This window comes from Sorex fumeus, unplaced genomic scaffold (genome assembly GCF_029834395.1).
Source record: "Sorex fumeus unplaced genomic scaffold, SorFum_2.1 ptg000007l, whole genome shotgun sequence".
In the NCBI taxonomy this organism is placed as follows: domain Eukaryota; kingdom Metazoa; phylum Chordata; class Mammalia; order Eulipotyphla; family Soricidae; genus Sorex; species Sorex fumeus.
In genome coordinates, this window is record NW_026606064.1 from 62,590,866 (window position 1) to 62,610,562 (window position 19,697).

Consider the following 19,697-nt stretch of genomic DNA (forward strand, 5'->3'; position numbering starts at 1 on the left):
ATTTTAATTCAGAAAAAGATTTTTTTCCATTCTTTGTTGTTGATGTTGTTGGTTTTTTTTTTTTTTGGAGGGACAGGGGAGTCACACCCAGTAGTGCTCAGATCTTACTCCTGGCTCTGCACTCAGGGATCACTCTTGGTGTACCATAGGGGTGCCAGGGATTGAACCCAGGTCAACCATGTGCAAGGCAAGTGCCCTACCTACTGTACTATTTCTCCAGTTCCAGAAAAAAAATTAGATACCATTTAAGGGAAAACATTGTGACAAAGTTAAAGATGACCAATTTAGTGATATCACAAAATCTAAAGCTCACACACTAGACTACTCCAGGATCTATTGCAACTCAACAAAAATGTATGAGTTGCCATTGAAAATGAAAAAAAGAGAAACTTGCTGAGGGTGGGATTAAATGGATCCAGGCTTTTTGAGAAAAGAAAGTATTTTTAATAAAATCATTTTACTACAAAAAAAAAAGAAAATGAAAAAAAGATACATGGTTTATAGGAAAGTAAACCCAAAAAGGCCTACAAGCACATGAAGAGATATTGGCACTCACTATTAATCAAAGAGATGCAAATTGGAACAATAGTGATATAATAATTTACATTCATTAAACTAGCAAAAATTAGAAAGCTGTGTGATTCCAAATATTGGCAAGAATATGAGGCTACAGACGCCCTTATGTTCTGCTGGTGGGTAATAGAATGTAGCTTACATAAGGAGTAACCTTGCAATATGGTATTAAATTACACTCACCTCTCACTGTGACCTAGAAATTATTGCTCTTCGATGTATCTTTCAAAACAATTCTCAAGTCCTCCAAAGGAGGCATTTAAGTTTACCACAGTGTTATTTTAATGGGAATATAATGGTTTCCACTGAGGACAAAGCTGTGTGCCCATCCCTGAGACTAGACAGGTTCTCTGCAAGGAGCAAGAGTTAAAGTACTATTTAGCTCAAGAGAAATGGAATAATTGACATATATGAAGCAATATAATAAGATTTTTTTAATCAGGTTTGCGTAAGTACAAAAAGCAAAACAATGAGATGTAACAATTAAAATTATTTTCATTCAAATACCATAAATAGAAGAGCCCACTGTGAACACAGGGAAAAGAGGGAGGTATGGTGAGTCATTCCTCCTTGTCAATATTCAACTATAGAAGAATCTAGATTCCTACTTCAGTAATTTAAGACCTCTAGAGGCAACTTTTCTCACTTAGGGTCTTTCATCCTTAGATAATAAACATTGCTCACAAAAGTCAGAATCTCCATCACACAACTCAAGCCCAAAACTACAAGCACAAGAAAATAAAGAACACAGTCTAGTCCCCTCTAGAACATCTAGAAGAATTTGACAACAGTCTGTCTTAAGCAAGAACACGTTCTCCCCCACGCTACTTTGCAGCAGACATATCCAGCATAGCTTGCCAAAATTTTACATAGTGACAAACGTCTTCCATCTGTCTGACTTCTTGTTCTTGGAAGGTTTTTTGGCAATCAAGTCACACCTTCCTCAGGAAGGTCTGTACATTTTCTGTGGAAAAAAATAACTCAAGTATGATTTTTTTTAAGAAAAGAGAACAGGGACTGGAAAGATAGTGTAGCCACTAGGGCTCTTGTCTTATACATGGTCAACCAAGTTCAGTCCCCTGGTACCACATATGGTCACTGAACACCAAGTACGGTTCCTGGAATACCACCTGGAGTGATCCCTGAGCACAGAACCAGGAATAAGCCCTGACCAGTGAGGCAAAAAGAGAAAGGAAGGGAGGAAGGGAGAAAGGGAGGGAGGGAACGAAGGAGGGAGAGAGGGAAGGAGGGAATAACTGAAGAGATAGTATAGTAGGTAGGGCACTTGCTTTGTACACAGTCAACCCAGGTTGGATCCCTGGCACTGTGTATCATCCTTTAAGTACCACACATGATCCCTTGATCACTGCTAGGAATGACCATTGAGCACAGAGCCAGAGTAACCCTGAGCACTTTCTGATGTGCCCTCCCCCCCCCCCAAAAAAAGCAAAAAGCAAAAAGAACAAATAATTACAAAATAAAGTCAAGTCAGAGAAACATCCATTCTCTATCCACTAATAAAAATTGGGAGGCTATTTGGGGGCTACTTAAAGGAGTAACTTTTCAGAATTAAGTGTAGCCCGTCTCTTGAAATTGCTTGTCTTAAAGTTTGATAATAGAAGACTGTCCTTTGGAAAAAATTGTTTTTGGTCTACTGCTTTTGCATTGGTAGAAAACTGTTGTCTCATTTTGTAGTCTTCCTTTACTGAATAATTTTGAACTACATTGTATTTCAATTTTAAATAATAAAAGGACAGTTTATTTTGACAAATTCATCCACAGTGTTCCTCATATTACCTCTGTAGACCATTTCTGAATGGTATGGGACAATCATTTGTTTCAGGGAACCCAATACAAAAAGATCATCAATATTGGCTAATTGTATTGAAATGACAATTTTATAAAAGAGAAAATACTCTTCTTAAGTTATATTTTAAGAAAACAAGGTTCATTGAAGTTATATAATATGTTCAAAGCCATACTTCATTTCTAGGGAAGGAAAAACAAGTCAAATTATATTCTGTCAGGGGAAATAAATGTCTACTGTGAACACTATGTCTTTAAGTATACAGTAATCTCCTATCTGAACTTCCTAATGGCTTCATTTAAATGCCATTTATGTTTGGCAACAATACCTAAAAGAAACACATAATTTTAAAATAATTTATTATATTTAAATGTTTTTATATATTGACCTTTGTTCATATTAGTAAGCTGTTATATGCAGTTTCCAAACTGTTTAGATTCCTTTTTTCTGGTAAGTATTTCAATCAATTAAAAAAAAGCCAACTGAGTATAGTGCAGCAGTGCAGCGAGTGGGGCAGTTGCCTTAAATGTAGGGTTTGATCCCCTGTACCACATATTTGTCCCCCAAGCACTGCCAGGACTGATCCCTGAGCACAGAGTCTGGAGTAAGTCCTGAGCACTGTCAGGAGTGGTCCTAAAAAAAACAAAACAAACTGTTCTCAGTACTACCTCAAGGAAAAAGACATATATTTTGTATCAGTAGTTACTCCTAACCCAGAAATAATAATAGTAAATAAGAACTTAAGTAAAAATATTTTATTTAAAATAGCGGCCGGAGTGATCGTACAGTGGGCAGGGTGTTAGCCTTGCACGCAGATGAGCCAGGTTCAATCCCCAGCATCCCCTATGGTCCCCCAAGCACTGCCAGGAGTAATTCCTGAGTGCAGAGCCAGGAGTAACCCCTGAGCATCACTGGGTGTGATCCCCCCAAAAAAAGCAAAAATAAAAATATTTCTATTAGAATTTAAGGAACTTTTATTAAGTACCCAAAATGTACTTAATAAAATTTGTACTTATAATTTGTATTTAATAAAATTTATACTTAACAAAATTGGTACTTAACAAAATGTAACATTTATTTGTATAATTTGATTGCTGTGTTTTAAGTTATCATTTAATGGGTGCTCATTTTCTGTTAGGCATCATGCTAGATATTTTCCACGCATCCTCACCGAAACTCTCTGTAACTGATATTATTTCTCTAATTTATACTGAAATCCTTTATGGTCAGTATTATTCTCCCTAAATAGTAGTTAAGAAACCTTAAACTAAGAAAGATAAAATGGTCTGCCCTGGTCTAAGACGTTCCCACCCTCTGGAGAAGGGTAAGATAACTGCTCAGCAAACCTAAATTCAAGTTCTTTATCTTTTCTTGGCTTTTGCTTATAGCTGGCTGTGCTCAGGACTTACTCATGGATAACTCCTGTGCTCAGGAGTCACTCCTGGTGATGGTCAGGGTACCATATATGGTGCCATGTCAGCTGTGTGCAAGGCAAGTGCCTTAATCTCGGTAATATGTCTCTGGCAATCCCCTAAATTCAAACTCTTGTTCAAATTGGTAAATTGAGCATAGTTCTCAGCCCCATTCTTCTATATCCAACTGTAATGAAAGTAAATACATACAAGAAGGAATGAGAAGTAGATGACCAAATTCTGAGATTATCCTGATGAGAACCTACAGTGGTGGCAACTAATCCCAGGACATGCTCTGGGATTAGGACAGAGGTGAAAAGAGCTCTTCCAGTCATTTCAGAGAGATTTTAAATTGAAAGTCAGTAGGCATCAAGAGCAAAGGTAAAAAAATAAAGCGAACATTCAGGTGATGAATCACAGGACTTGCTTCTAAAGGGCTTCATTAGTTGGCACATCTGCTTTCATATGTTTAGTGATGTGATTTATTCTCATGCTAAAAATCAAGAACTGTCACCAAGAAACAAATTAGGGATTAAGCCCTTTTCTTGAATGATGCTGACCGTTCTGCACCACATATGGTTCCTTGAATCCTCCAGGAGTGGCCCCTGAGCACAGAAGCTGCAGCAAGCCCGGAGCACTTCCAAGTATGGACCAACCATCCCCACCCCCTACCGCTCCCTGGGCCCCGCCCCTCCCCCACCCTCCACACACACAAACTGTTCTGCAAATAAATAGAAAGAAATGCCTAAAAAGAATTAAAATTTCTGCAATGGCATTAGCTTTCCCAGAATCAAAGTCAAATAAAGTTGGCCTAAGAGTGATAACTCCCTACTCAAGTGTTCAAACATGAATGAAACTGAATAGGGAAGGCCCTACTGATGCACTTGGTCTTCACATCTGACTTAAGAATCAGTTCATCTATCGAAATCAATTAACCCAGTTATTCAATCATAAAATTTATCACTTACTTCATTTGCGATAGCACAGTGGTAGGGCGTTTGCCTTACAAGCGGCCAACATGGCCGACCCGAGTTCGATTCCTCCGCCCCTCTCGGAGAGCCCGACAAGCTACCGAGAGTATCTCGCCCCCACGGCAGAGCCTGGCAAGCTACCCGTGGCATATTCGATATGCCAAACACAATAACAACAACTCTCACGATGGAGACATTACTGGGCTTGCTCGAGCAAATCAATGAACAACGGGAGGACAGTGACAGTGACCGTGACTTCATTTGCTAACTGATAGTTTAAACAAAAAGAATAAGTATAAGTGGGCAAAATACATCTAACCTGGAATGAAACACAATAATACAGGGAAGAGAGAATTTAATAAATTTCATAGAGTTCATTAAAATTAAGAGTTTGTCAAATTCAAATTACTTTAATTTTTTTAAAGGAAATAAGTATTCTAGAAGGTGAAAAACAGGAATGGAAAATAGAGAAAAACTAAAAAAATATAAATATCAATACAAAATGTCTAATAGCCGACAATAGGAATTTCAGAAAAGAAGAAATGAATTGAAGAAATGATTTTAAGTAATTATGAAAGAACATTTCTGAATGAAAAATTTTTAAAAGAGCAACTAACTATTGAGGTATGAATAAGTATGAAAAGAAATGACTTATAATACAGCAAGAAATTACATATGAATATTTGGAACTCCAAGGAAAAAGGAAAAATCTTAAATGCTTTCATGAGGAGAAATGATTATCTAAAAAGGTATAATATATCAGATTAACTTCAGAATTTTCACCAGCAACAATGAATGCTGAAAACATTTATAACAATATCTTTAAAATATGTTTAAAATTACGTGGATAAAATGAGCTGAACACATAATTCTATATTCTGATAAACAATCATTTATGCAGTCAAAGTTGTTTTCAGACAAGAATAGACTTAAAATTTTTACTTCCTATATTTCGTTTCAGGAAAGTTGTCTGAAATTGTGCTCCATGAGGTGAAGAATTTAAAAATCAGTAGCATTCTAGAAATAAGACAACCTAAATCCAGCATTTAATAGGGTTCAATGTTTTCAATAATTTGAGGTAATTTCTACACTCTGCATAACAGTTTAAGAAACTTGTATAAGACTGCGACTGCTAGAACAATGTCTTCAGTGAAAAAAATGTGTATTTTCTTTTATCAATTGGAATTATTGGTTTAGAAACTGTATTTGCCTAGAAATCATGTTTTTTTCTTGAAAATAAAAAAGATCAGTAGGCAACTAACAGGGAGAGAATAAGTGGGTTTAGATGTGAAAGATGTACAAATTAAGGTTCTTGGGGTAGTACGGTTTTCAGCAACTGATTTTTTTTTAATCGGGGTTTTTTGGAGTTACACGTGGCAGAGTTCAGGGGTTACTCCCAATTTTGCATTCAGGAATCACTCCTGGTGGTGCTCAGGAAATCGTATGGAATGCTGGGGATCAAACTGACTCAGCCACATGAAGGCAAGTGCCCACCTGCTGTACTATCTCTCCAGTTCACCCGGATTTTAAAATAGGTTATCTGGTGGAGCTTGAAATTTGGAGCATTCTGAATATGACACAAATTCAGCTGTTCTTATTTCAATTCCTAAACATAACTAATGGACAATGCACAGACATTTGGGATTTTAACTTCTTTTGAGCAGGGTAGTGGGATGGTTTGGGGCCACACCCAGTGGTGCTCAGGCTTACTCCTGGATCTCCGCTTAGGAATTACTCTTTTTGGGACTTGGGAGCTAAATCTGGTGCTAGGGATCAAACCCAGCTCAGCTATGTACAAAGCAAGTACTGCCCCTCCAAACACTTAACTTTCTAAAAATTTTATTTTAGTGATTTTTGATAATGTCATTGATAATGTTTCATGCTTACAATGTTTCAACATCACAGTACCCATCAAAGTGTCTGCTGCACTCCATCATTGTCTTGGGGACCACCATGTTAAGTTCACAGAGTCTCTTGCTTGGGAACATTTATTATTCCCTTACTATGCTCCTTTATATTCTATATATGGAAGAGATCATTCTGTACTGTCCCTGTCACTCAGCATTGTGCTCTCTAGTTCTGTACACATAGTGGCAAATTGCATGATTTCATCTTTTTTATAGCTGAGTAGTATTTCACTGTGTATGTGTGCCATTATCTCTTTATCCAGTCATCTCTTCCTAGAAACTGGGGTTGTCTCCAGATTTTGTCTATTGTGAATAGTGCAACAATGAACATAGAAATTAAAATATCTTTTCTGAATAGAGTTTCAGGGCCCTTTGTGTAGTTGCCAAAAAGAAGAATTGCTAAGTTACATGGAAGCTCAATCCCTTTTTGAGAATTGTCCATATGCTTTCTAAAAGGGTTGAATCATGTGACATCACCACCAACAGTGGATGAGGGTTACTTTTTTACCCACATTCACCCAGTACTGGTTGTTTTTGCTCTTCTTGATACATGCCGTGTCCCAGCACCATGGGATGACCTTGAGGGCTCTCCTCACTCCTTGGCCCAGGTAGCATAATATCACCACAGCATTGATCCATTTAACCTAGCTGGCCAAGTATCACTGGGAATATCTCACCCCAGATCCCCTGGGCCCCCTGAGTACCGTTTGGAAAGGTCCCTTTATAAAAATAAATAAATAAATAAATCTCCTGGGCCAGGAAGATAACTCCAAAGGCAGGAGAGCATGTTTTGCATGAGGAAGTTCCAGGTTCAATTCCCTATTTCACTGCATACTAGCCAGGAACGGCCCCCAAGCCACAACCAGGTATGACTCAAACACCAATAAGAAGAAGAAAGAAAAAGAAAATCTGAAAAAATAAAAAATTCTTTGCACACAGAATTATCAAATACTCTTTATTTTTTCCCCAAGTCTGTCTTTAAGGATCGCTGCTTCTGAATTATAAAGACTTTTTAATATATCAGAGCCTGTCCACAGATGATCCCATTCACATGATCTGGGAGGACCCAAGAACAGATTGTCTGATAATTGAGGTACTCCTGAAGTCCAGCAAGGCTTGAACCCAGTAAAATAGTGAACATGAATTAACCTGTACTTGATCACTCAAGGTCTTTTTATTCAGCCGATTATTCAATTTTAAGTTCACTGCAGTGCAAGAGATGGTCTTGTTTAATGCTTCCCTCTGTCTTACTTTCCTCACCTATGAAAGTTCAAATAAATTGGACTGGAGAGATAGTACAGTGGTAAAGGCTCTTGCCTTGCACACGCCCAACCTGGGTTTGATTCCCAGCATCCCATATGGTCCCCGAACACTGCCAAAAATAATTCCTGAGAGCAGAAAGTAACCCATGCGCAATGCCAGATGTAATCAAATTTTTTTAAAAAAGAAAAAAAGTACAAATAAATTAAAAAACATGATCTCTAAAATTCTTTTGATTCTGAAATTTCAATTATTTGAAAATTTCCCACAATATAATAAAGTCCTTAAAAACTCCCCCAGTTGTTGACCACTTTCTGATAATAGAGGGAAGATGGATATATTGCCAAGTAATTTTCAGAGGAGTATATTATGTGCCTTTCCACAAACTAATTAAGTCAGTATACCTGAAACAGCTTTCTCCAGGGTTTGCCTTATCCATGAAAATTATAATTATCTTTCATGTGCTTTGTACTCATCTCTTAACATTCACAATGCTGCCTCTCATTTCTCCATAATTAACACAATGTAGGATAGTATGCTCCATACCCCCTTGTCAACATCACACACACATTTTACATGCTTATCGATAGCATGTGAATACACACAGTCTGTGTTAAGTCATTCTCACCGTGAAGGCAAAATATTCCTCTCATGCGGTAATTTTTTCATCTCTTTTTTGACTGAACAAGAGTCTAGATATTAGTAAACTAAAAAAAAAAAACTCCATCTTTAAACGTGACTATTACAAGTTTTACAAATGTTTTTGTAGGAGCTGAAGAGATAGTACAGTGGTTAAGGCACTTACCTTGCTCATAGCTAACCCAGTTCCATTCCCAGCTGCATATAGTCCCCTGAGCATCACCAAACATGATCCCTGACCACAGAGCTAGGATTAAACCTCGAATAGCACTAGGTATGACCCAAGCTCATCCCATCCCCCAAAGTATATATAATCTGTCATTTAAATTGTTCTGGGAAATTTCATTAATAATAGGCACATAATCTGTGCAAGAAATTGAATCTAGAAATTGAAATGGCAAACACATTTTAAATATATAAGGTCTATATTTTTAAAAATATTTTTAATATGCTTATGATGAAAAAAAAAGTTTGCATTCACCTGGAAACTTGAGCTTCCTACAATAAAGTTCTGAAATGCAAGTACAGTCTACTTTTCTAATGATCAAATCTTTAGGAACTTGAATCATTACTATCTAGTAGATAACACTAGTTCTGTTTAATGGGAACTATAAAAATGCTCAGTGGTAAACAGAGAGTTTTATAAGAAAAAGTAAAACAATACTCATAGCACCGATGGCATAGTATATCCCCATATGTCATTCATTTCAGTCTGTTCCTTGTCCTCTCCTCTCTCCTTCCCACTCCTCTCTGCTTCCTGCATTTTCCCACTCTCATTTCCCTTCTCTCCCCAAATATTCTCTTTCCCTATCCCTTCCTCCCCACCCCTCCTCAAACAATCACACACACACACACACACACAAAATTTTGTTTTTAAGCTATGTCATATAATTACAATGCTCAAATATAAAGCATTCAATCAGGTAAGTACCAAAACTATGCTCAGCAGCAGATTCTGCAAATATTTTGTTCAATTGTTCTTTTGAGCCTTAATGACATAAGATAAATGAAATATTACATTGATTCCTCAAAATGTTCCAGTCTTTCTCATATCAGGTTCAATATATGATAAGGTAAAAGGTAAAGGTAAAAGCCCTCCCATTGTTCGTCGATTTGCTCGAGCGGGCCCAGTAATGTCTCCATCACGAGACTTGTTGTTACTGTGTTTGGCATATCGAATACGTCACGGGTAGCTTGCCAGGCTCTGCCATGTGGGCGAGATACTCTCGGTAGCTTGCCGGGCTCTCCGAGAGGGGCGGAGGAATCGAACTCGGGTCAGCCATGTCGGCTGCGTGCAAGGCAAACGCCGTACCACTGTGCTATATGATTTTATATTACAAATAAACAGAAATGTGATGTAAAAAACTCAGATAAAGACATACACAGAGCTCTTAAAATAAGAAGAGGGCCAGAGAGATGGCACAACTGGTAAGACGCCTGTCTTGCATGTGGCCAACCTCGATTCAATCTCTGCCACTCTATGTGGCCCTACAAATTCCACCAGCAATGATACCTGAGTACAGATCCATGAATAAGTTCTGAGCTCTGTCAGGTGTGGCTCAAATTCCCCCCAATCCAAAAAATAAGGGCGGTCACAGATTATCATATGCATATACTCATCAGCAGTTACTTTCAATTTGAAGTATCTTTAGGGATCACTTTTAAGTGTTTGTGTATAGTTTTCACCATCGTACTGGTAGGGTAGCTTGTTACTAACACCTGCTGGGTAGAAGACACCAAAGGTGCTACTAACCTTTCCAATATGAATAAGCCAGTCTCACAACAAGGAATTATCTGGCCTAAAATGTCATTAATGTCAACAGTGAGAAGCCTTGCTCTCTATAGTTGATGAGAGACATTAATTAAGGGGAAAACTAAACTCTTGACCCCCCCTTCCAAGCAGCTGATTTAGAACTGAAAAAGAATTCACTTCCACAATTCCATTTAAACCTCAATAACCAAAGCTAGATATATGGATCCACTTTGAAATCTTTACCCACCTCCTTGAAATTTCTCTAATAATTTTAGAATGAGAGAACAAGTCTGTTCTTCCTATTTTTAGTCTATAAATGGTCTTTTAGTCTTATTGTCCTAAGCATTTTCCTAACAATATAAATGAAATGCTTTGCCAGATGGTGTGGGGAAGATTTTGATAATCCTACCTCACCCATTTTGAAATAAAAGTTTCTGCAGCTTCTATCCCAATATTGCGCATATTTCATATGATTACAAAGAAAATAAGATTACATGTTTTAGAACAGTCTATCAAAATTAATATGGATACAAATATTAATCCGATTTTATTTGTCAATCAGGTCCAAACTGTGTGCTTAGATATGAGTATATTTTTCTGCATTTTGATAACTTATACATGCTAATCCAGCTCTACCCTGGAATTTATTTTCCCATTTCAGCAAATACAAGACACAATATTATATTATACATCACTGAAAGGGTTCAGTTAAAAATAGCATGCCCTTGGCTGGGGGAAGATAATGCAGGAGGAAAGGCACTTGCCTTTCCGCAGCCAACCCTGGTTAGACCTCTGGCACTACATATGGTCTCCCAAGACCAACAGGGGTCACTCTTGAGCACAAAGCCAGGAATAGGCCCTCAGCATCTCCTGGAGTAGTTGGGAAAAAAACAGAGAAAAAGAGAGAAAATGGCATGCCCTCAATCATAAGACATCTCAATTTAAGCCCAAAATGTAAAAGATTAACCTTAGAATGATTAAATAAATTATTCTTTATCAAAATACCTTCTTTCTAGTTTGGAGCTATGGGTCATGTCTATAAAAGTCCATCCATAGTAACATAAAAGGGCATATACATTGGGAAAAAAACATATAAATGGTGAGAACAGGTTTGAAATAAAATCATTATACAAAATCATACATAATTCTAAAGTTCTTTTTTAAGTCATAAATGCACCAGGTACACAATAATTATCATGTTCCAGCTATACTTTCTAAATAGAGTGAAGTTACAAAGATATAATCAAAATTAATGGGCTCTAAACTTATTATTGTGAGTGAGACTTCCTACTTTGGGTGGAGGGGTCAGGGAGGGGCTGTGTCACACTTGCCTACCTCTGACTCTGTGCACTGAAGGGACCCCTGACAGTGCTCAGGAGATCATAAATGGTGCCAGGGATGAATCTGGGATCAACTGTTTGTAAGGCAAGTGCCTTATATCCTGAGCTATATCTTTAGCCCAAAATTGTCTTCTTTGACAAAAACAGGTAATATAATAATCTTGGGGGAAAAAAACATCTTCAAGTTAGATTTCTTTTAACATCAGCTGTATTTTCTACCTATAATAAAGATTTTGAAACTACATGTAACTAAATTTGGAATTAGAAAAGAATTTGAGAAGAAGGAACCCAAAAAAGACTTTAAGCACAGTGAACTAATCCTTTCCTAATCTAAAGAAGCATGGCAGAGAACTGCCTATCCCCCTAAATATTTTTGTAGGGTGGGATTTTTCCTTAAAGAAGAGAATTTTGTTGGATGAGTAAGCATCCTGCCCAAACAGAAATCACACACAGAAATGGTTTTTACTAAAAGCTGAAAAGTAAATAAGACTAAAAGACCAACCAAATAACCCCTATCAATGCATGCATGATAGCAGTGCTGGGCAGGAGCTTAAGAACACGGTTGACTGCAAATGCTCCCAAGCATGGCCTCAGCACCAGTGAACTGCTTATCTTTACACACAGTGACCATCAAGCCATCAAATTATCAAAAATAATCTGAGTGTACTTTTAGTAATTCTGTGTAAATAACCCCATGGACACTGATCCAGACCTAGAGCAAGAAAACACACAGGTCCAACATTTCATTTTTCTAGAAACCAAACGCAAAACAATACAGCTAACATGGTTATTGGCATCCCTTGTATGTCATAACAGATCAACAAGCCCAGTTGGGAAAAGTAGCCTTCAGACCCTAAACAGTGAACAACAAACTAATGCCTCTCCAAGGTGTTTGCCTTTCTCATTAGAATGTGACCTCTGCAGCAGAGGAGGCTGGACAAGACCTCCAGATCCTCTCCAGAAGGACGCATACATTCCTGTCCCTTACTTGTCCCCACTTAGAAAGCCCATTACTGTTCACAAATGTATATTCGGGGGAGGGATGGGAGGCGGGGAAATGACAGGATAATGCTGTGTCACTGCTTTGCCATAATAAATAGCCCGTTTAGAAACTTGAAGCCAACTACAGAGGCAAATTGCAAATGCCTTGCTCTTAAGAAAGAAGGCACTGCCAAAGACAGAACCGCTGATTACACTGAGGGAAATCACCCAGGTACATCAAGGCCCTGCATTTAGAAATCTGTGAAACAGCTTGATGAATTTCAGGAAAGTTTTCAGTTCATGCTTAGTTTTATTTTGAAATGGAGTTCTCATTTCCACTTGCACATGTATTTATAACTCAGTGTACATTGAGAGGGCTTTCTCTAAATAGTCTGGGAAGAAATGACCGTGATAAAATAAAACGCTGAGCAGAAATAAACTTCATCTGCATTTGTGGGAAGGCCACACCCAGTGCTCAGGGAGCTATGGTGATCTGGCCCTAGGACAATTAAATTAAAATTTTAACTACCGGAATTAGTTAAAAGGAGCTTCCTTTTCTCTTCCCTAAGGAAATCGTTATCAATATTTTTTTTCATTGCAGGTGAGGTTTCTCGCAAATAATACTTTATAAGTTCAAAAGGTATTTAAAATCATGATAAGAACTCATCATTCCCAGAAAGTTCACTTTGAGTCTACCCTGTTGTTCTATCTATACAATAATTAATTCACCTTCTTATTAAAGACAATTCATCTTATATATGATCAACACCAAAACATCAACACCAAAAACCCTTTACCTTTTATAAGCAGGAAGAGATACAAAAGAACCACTTAAAAATTATCTTAAATGTGTGAAATGAACAGTATAATCTCTTTTGTTTGTTTTGGGGGGTTATACCAGGCTGTGCTCATGAATCACTCCTGGTGGGGCTCAGGGGACCCTATGGGATGCTAGGGATTAAATGCATGCCTCATGTAGACTGGGTGCAAGGTAAGCTCCCTACTGACTACAGTTCTGGCCCCTATCATCTTTTTTTTTTAAAGCAACAGCTACTTTAGATAACAAAGGATAATGCATAACCTGATTTAAGTTGTTTGCAGAGGTCTAGAGAATCTGAAGATTTTCACCAGGTACATATGTAAAGGTAAAGGAAAAGGCCCTCCCGTTGATCGTCGATTTGCTCGAGCGGGCCCAGTAACGTCTCCATTGGAGACTTTGTTGTTACTGTGTCTGGCATATCGAATACTCTCGGTAGCTTGCCGGGCTCTCCGAGAGGGGTGGAGGAATCGAACTCGGGTCAGCCAACATGGCCGCGTGTAAGGCGAACGCCTACCCGCTGTGCTGTCGCTCCAGCCCTACCAACCATAATGTCAACCAGAGGCAGAAAGCCTAAATCCAATTTCTACTGTGAATATAAATTTGTTCTATAGCTTTTTGACAAGTCACCTTTCTAGCTCTGTTCTTCGTTAAAGAAGGGAGACCATCTGATTTCTTTTAAGTATCTTCCAGTTCTTATACTAAACATCTGTGCATGTCTTCAAAGTTGCATGTGAGAAGCAGAAGGCAGGGGTTAGCTCTCATAGCTGAGCACTTATTCTGCTCCAGTCCATGCTGCCAGGCCAAACCAGTTTCAATAGAAAGCCAAACACTAACTGGTCTGGATTCTGGCCTTAACTAAAGAATGCCATTGATGAACCTGAGTGAAAGCACTTAAAGAGATTAGACCAAAATTAACAAAACAGTGTGATCAATGTATCAAAAAACAAGGGTGCCTGTGAGCCCTGAAAATAGACGCCTGGTGTCCTCACCCTTTATTCTGAACTGGCACAGTTCATGTAAGGGGCATCAAGAAAAAATCATTCTGAAAATGACTAGTTTTCATCTCTGGGTCCAAGTCTGACCCTGGCATATACATACATGTGTAAGCAGCATTTACATTTTTATATACAGTAGTCGAAGGAAACTGTCATAAGACAGTCTAGTACTGTGGTCAAAAGGGTAAAGGGGGTCCAACTGCTGGTTCTGCCGCTAAAGTAGTATATGATCTTGGAAGAGTTTCTGTGCTTCAAGTTTCTTTTCTGTAAAATTGGAAACTAATAAAACCTAATTCACAGGTGGATATGAGGATGATTCAAGATTATGCGCACAAAGCAGCACAGAGTTCCACATAAAATAAATATCAGGTTGCTTGATCAATAAAAGGATCGATGGATCCTAGAACTTGAGACACCCTCCATATCTGAGGCCACAAACAATTTACTGCTGGTGACTGATTTTTTGGTTTTGGTTTTTGGGTTTTTTTTTTTTTTGGCTTTTGGGCCACACCCAATGAGACTCAGGGGTTACTCCTGGCTCTGCACTCAAGAATTGCTCTTGGCAGTGCTCAGGGGACCATATCAGGTGCCAGGGATCAGACCTGGATTAGCTGCAGGCAAGGCAAGTGTCCTACTATCACTCTGGCCCCAATAGTAATGGATTTCTAAGCATGCCATATGACAAAAAGTTGGGCTCAGTGACCCAACTAAAAATATCCTGCAGGAAGAATCTTAAGGAACTGAGATTATTTTGCAGTAGGAAAGAGTTGTTCTCAAGCCAGATTTTTAAAGACGATAAACTTAATTTAATATGACCATACAGAAAAGGAAGGGGGATTCATTTATGTCTCCTAAAGTGCTGCTGGCATTAAAAGATACAGAATTTTGTGGCTGGGTGGCTTGAGAGAGACCATCTTCTTCAACCATCCACTTAAGAGGTATAACTGAGGCCCAGAGGGGTTAAACAATTTACCCCAAGTATTCAGCAATAATATGGTCATGCCAGACAAACAACCTTTCTGGATGTCTGTTTTGCCTACCCAGGACTCAGCCCTGGTCTCTTTCCATTGTTTTCCCTTTGTACCAAATAGGGCTGGAGCTATAGCACAGCAGGTAGGGCATTTGCCTTGCATGCAGCCAACCTGGGTTCGATTCCTCTGCCCCTCTCAGAGAGCCCCACAAGCAACTAAAAGTATCTCACCCACACTGCAAAGCCTGGCAAGCTACCTGTGACATATTAGATATATCAAACACAGTAACAAGTCTTACAATGTTACTGGGCCCACTCGAGCAAATCAATGAACAAGAGGAGGACAGTGACAGTGACCAAATAGAACATCAATACACACACATTTTTCCAGAAGCCCAGATTCCCAAAAACTGAAGCAAACTCAACCTCTAAGACTGTTTCAGAGTCTCCCTGTGTGCAAATGAAGGATGATACTGGACCCGCAGTGCCCCTCTCCCGGTGCCCCCTTGGGGTGTCTAGGCTCCTGTGTTCCTCTCATCCACTTCTCAGGTCTACTAGAAATTCCTCACCTCAAAGATCCCCAGCACTTTCCAGGGTAGACGTTTCCGCTGTAATTTTGCTAAGTTTCATCTTCCCACAAACACTATACCTTTGAGTTAAGAAATTCAGAACTACTGACTTTCCTCCAGGCTCCCCAGTGAATAAGCAGAAGTCACCCCCTCTCCATAGGATACCTGAAATGAACCGGGTTCATTTACATAGCGTGGGGCGATGAGCTAGAAGGCCCTTACCTATGCCTCACAGAATCGGGAGAGAGCTGGGACCCAGGGGGAAGAGAAGGATTGAGGGGGAGCGGGGGCTGGCAGGAGCAGCGCTGGTGGCAAAGTTTGGGTCCTGGAGGCAGTTCTGCCGCCTAGATTGAGTCATTGCCTGGGGACGGGGATGCAGGGATGCAGGGGGAGGAGGCGGGACTAACTAGGGGATTGCACTGTCTTAATCACACCCGCTGGTAACCGAAGTACCACAGACAAACTGGCTCCCCAAACTATAGGAGGCTGGCGGAGGCTACCCCAAAGAGGCAGAAACAAGTCTCTGAGCTCTTCTTCCCGCCCCCTCTTCTCCTTTCTCGGGCGTTGCTCACCACTCCGCATCTGAGGGTGGGGGACACACGAAGCCCCCTAGGTTTCCTGGCACCACTCCTAAAGGAGTTAGGCCTCCCCGAGGGTGGGGAGGGAGCAACAGAGGTCCGACTCAGGTCCCGCCACCTGCTCTCAGTCCCTCATTCCCTCCCTCCCAGCAGGAAAACTCATGGGAGCCACTGATGCTGGTCACTAAGGGCGGGGTGGGGCGGGCGGTCCCTCTGCCTGGGTCTGCCGGGAGGGTGGGTGGCGCATGAGTCCCGGCCAAGTGTGCCCTCCCCACGTGCGCACCCTCCCTGGGAACCGGAAGGAAAGCTCCTCCCTACCTGAATTCCGGTGCCAGGTTAGGCTGCAAGCCGTAGAAAGCGGCGGAGAGAGTGACCAGCCACCCGGGCTTGTAGCTCCCGTTCTCGCACTCCAGATACGGTGGGGACCATTTGACGTGGACCTTGTCCCCGCCAAGCCCGTCCCTGCGCCGCCAGCTCTGGCCCAGGCCCCGGGGCCCCTGGTTGGAACCGCGGCGGTGCAAGTGGCTCCTCCACTTACGCCGGAGCCCGTGGAACCACTCGGTCTCCAGCGTGGCGTTGGCCAGCTGGTGAGCGGAGGAGGACAAGTCCTGGAGCAGGACGTGACTCTCGTCGCGCGTGGCCTGGAGGAAGACCTGCGGGGTGGGCGCCGACAGCGAGTCGGGGCTGACGGTGATGGCCGCCCGGGAGATGCTGGGCTCGCCGTCCAGGAGGCTCCGCACCAGCGCCTGGTACCACTCCAGGTCGTCCTGCAAGTTCTGTTCCCGCGACTTATTGCTCTGCAGCATCATGTTGAGGAAGTTGGTGGCGTGTGTCAGCGCGTCCAGCGCCCCATGCAAGGAGGGATGGGAGCTGGCCAGGGCGGGCGACTTCCCCGGCAGGCCAGCCAACTCGTAGCGGCCGGAGCAGTTGGCTCGCTGGAGCTGGTGGAAGTCCCCGGTGTAGAGGTAAGAGGCCACGTCCGTGGGCACCTCCTCGGCGAGTTTCTGCGCCAAGATGGTGCCGTCGGTGGAGCGGCTCCAGGGCTCCGAGGGGTCCGAGGGAGAGTCTCCAGCCGGCAGCTGCTTCCCCCTCGGGGTCTTCTCTCCAGGGGCCTCCGGCAGCCCCGAGGGGTCGCGGCTGGCGCCAACAACTCCCAGTCCCACCGGAGCGAACAAGAGGCAAAAGAGTAAGGGATAAGCCATGGCTCCCATTGGCCTCGCAGCAGCGGAGAGGGGGGTAACGGGAGGAGTCACTTTTTTAAAAAAATCGGGGTCGTGGATTGCTCAGCAGGAAGACTTTTAGCGGGGAGTCTTACCCGCCCCCGCCCCCCGTCACCAGATTGGCACCCCGTCCAAAAAGAAAAAGAAAAAGACAGAAAGAGGAAAAAAAAATAAAGGAAACACTTTAAGACAAGACTGTCTCGCAATCAGCCCGGCTGGCTAAGCTCCCACCACGGGAAATCTGATCACCTGTAGCAACGCCGGCGGCGGCACCGGCTGCACCGTGGGTCGGCTCGGGATTACGCACCTCGCAGCCGGGAGCCCACCGGGTTACATCCCCCTCTGGCTGGCGGCGGCGCGTGCTCAGCTGCCGGTGTGGTTCTGCTCCGCCGCGTCGGAGCCCCTCTCTCATTGAGGTGTGTGCGGGAGCCGCCGAAGACGCTGCTCCATCATCTCGCCCGTGGCGGCTCGTTCCCGCCTCCAGCCTCGGGCTCCTCCTCCCGGGCTTTGCCCCGCGCCGCGGAACGCGCGCGCGCACACGGACCCCGCACCGCGCGCGGCGCTGTAGCGCGTTCCCCCAGAACCCAGAGTCGCCCCTGAAGACGATCGTCCCCGCCGAGTCGAGCGGCCCGGGCGGCTGGTTAATTGGAGCCTTCCGATTTGGCCACAGATCACACTCCTACCTCGCCCGGGCCCAAGGGACAGGCAAATGGGTTGAAAGAGGCAGCTTGGCCGCAACCAAACCCTGGCTGGGCGGCTGCAGGGCGTCCGGCTCGCTGTTTGGTCGGGGCCCCTGTCAATCACCCGGCTGCCGTTCGGGTGATTGGGGCCGGGGCGGGAGCTGTCCAGTGCTGAACCCGAACGGCCCGGAGGAGGCGCGGGAGGCAGCGGGCGCTGGGGCTGCTCACCCACTCGCGTTCCCTGATGACTCGGAACCCGGGGGCTGGACTGGGGGAGGCGGGAGGGAGGGCAGAATGGGAGCTTTTGTGGCTGGGAGCGAGGGAAAACTTGGACGATATTGAGAAGGAGGATGTTGGCGTCTTGCATGCTTCGCAGAAGCAGCTTTTTCTTTGGCGTGGAGGAAAGGGAGAAAGGAGTTTTCATTTCTGACTTAAATCCGAAGGAGGGACGTGGGATGGGGACGTGTCCTCCCCAGCATCTGCTCGTTTTGGGCAAATTGTCAATCCTCCTTATTGTCGGTTAAGGAAATAATTAAAACAGGCTTTCGGAGGTCTTAGCTGTGAGGGAGTACTGGAGACATCTACTGGCTGAGTTTGGGGGTGGGGAGTATATATTTAAGGAGCCTCTCTGCCTGAAAGGCCACATGGAAACCTGTGACAGGCTATCAAGGTCTGGTAAAAAGCCGACTTGTACCAGGGGTAGGAGTCAACAGCAAGAAAATGAGAATGAGAGTCTGTGAAGTGAGGAATTCCTAGAATTTGTGGATGTATGAAACGTGACATCTGGTTGACTCCTGGTTGGGATAGTCCAGCAGAACTGAAGAAGTGTGCCAAGCCCTCCAAATCGCTGAGAATTCCCTTCACACTTTTATTTAAGGCTCTCTCTGAACTTAGAATGTCTTGAGACATTCTGAAAACAACCAATGAGTACTAGATGGATATGTAGAGATTTACACACTCCTTTTGCAAATTTCCCAAGAAAGATTAAAAAGATCTTTCAAACAGATCCCAAATTCACGTCAATTCTCAACCAAAATGTCTTTCATGGAATTTTAACAGCGCTGCTTCAATTTACTCTAATATTAAATTTCATTCTCTGTATTTAAAAAAAAACACACAGACACTCTGGTAGGTAAGCTCCAAAGACCAAAAGTTGTTGTGCATTGGTTGCTACTATGTCTTGAGTACATGGAAGTCAGAAATGCCTGTAGATTCTCACTCA

At 42.3% G+C, this 19,697-nt stretch overlaps 1 protein-coding gene across 1 annotated transcript in view; it reads right to left on the minus strand.

Annotated features, from left to right (window-relative positions):
* GPR158 (G protein-coupled receptor 158) overlaps positions 1–18,066 on the minus strand; it is a 346,381-nt gene extending 328,315 nt beyond the window's left edge. Inside the window, exon 1 of the mRNA XM_056131077.1 lies at positions 16,894–18,066. Coding sequence (XP_055987052.1) covers positions 16,894–17,786 — 893 coding nt within the window. The 5' untranslated portion in view covers positions 17,787–18,066. The remainder of the gene's footprint in view (positions 1–16,893) is intronic.
* Between the last annotated feature and the right edge of the window lie 1,631 nt (positions 18,067–19,697).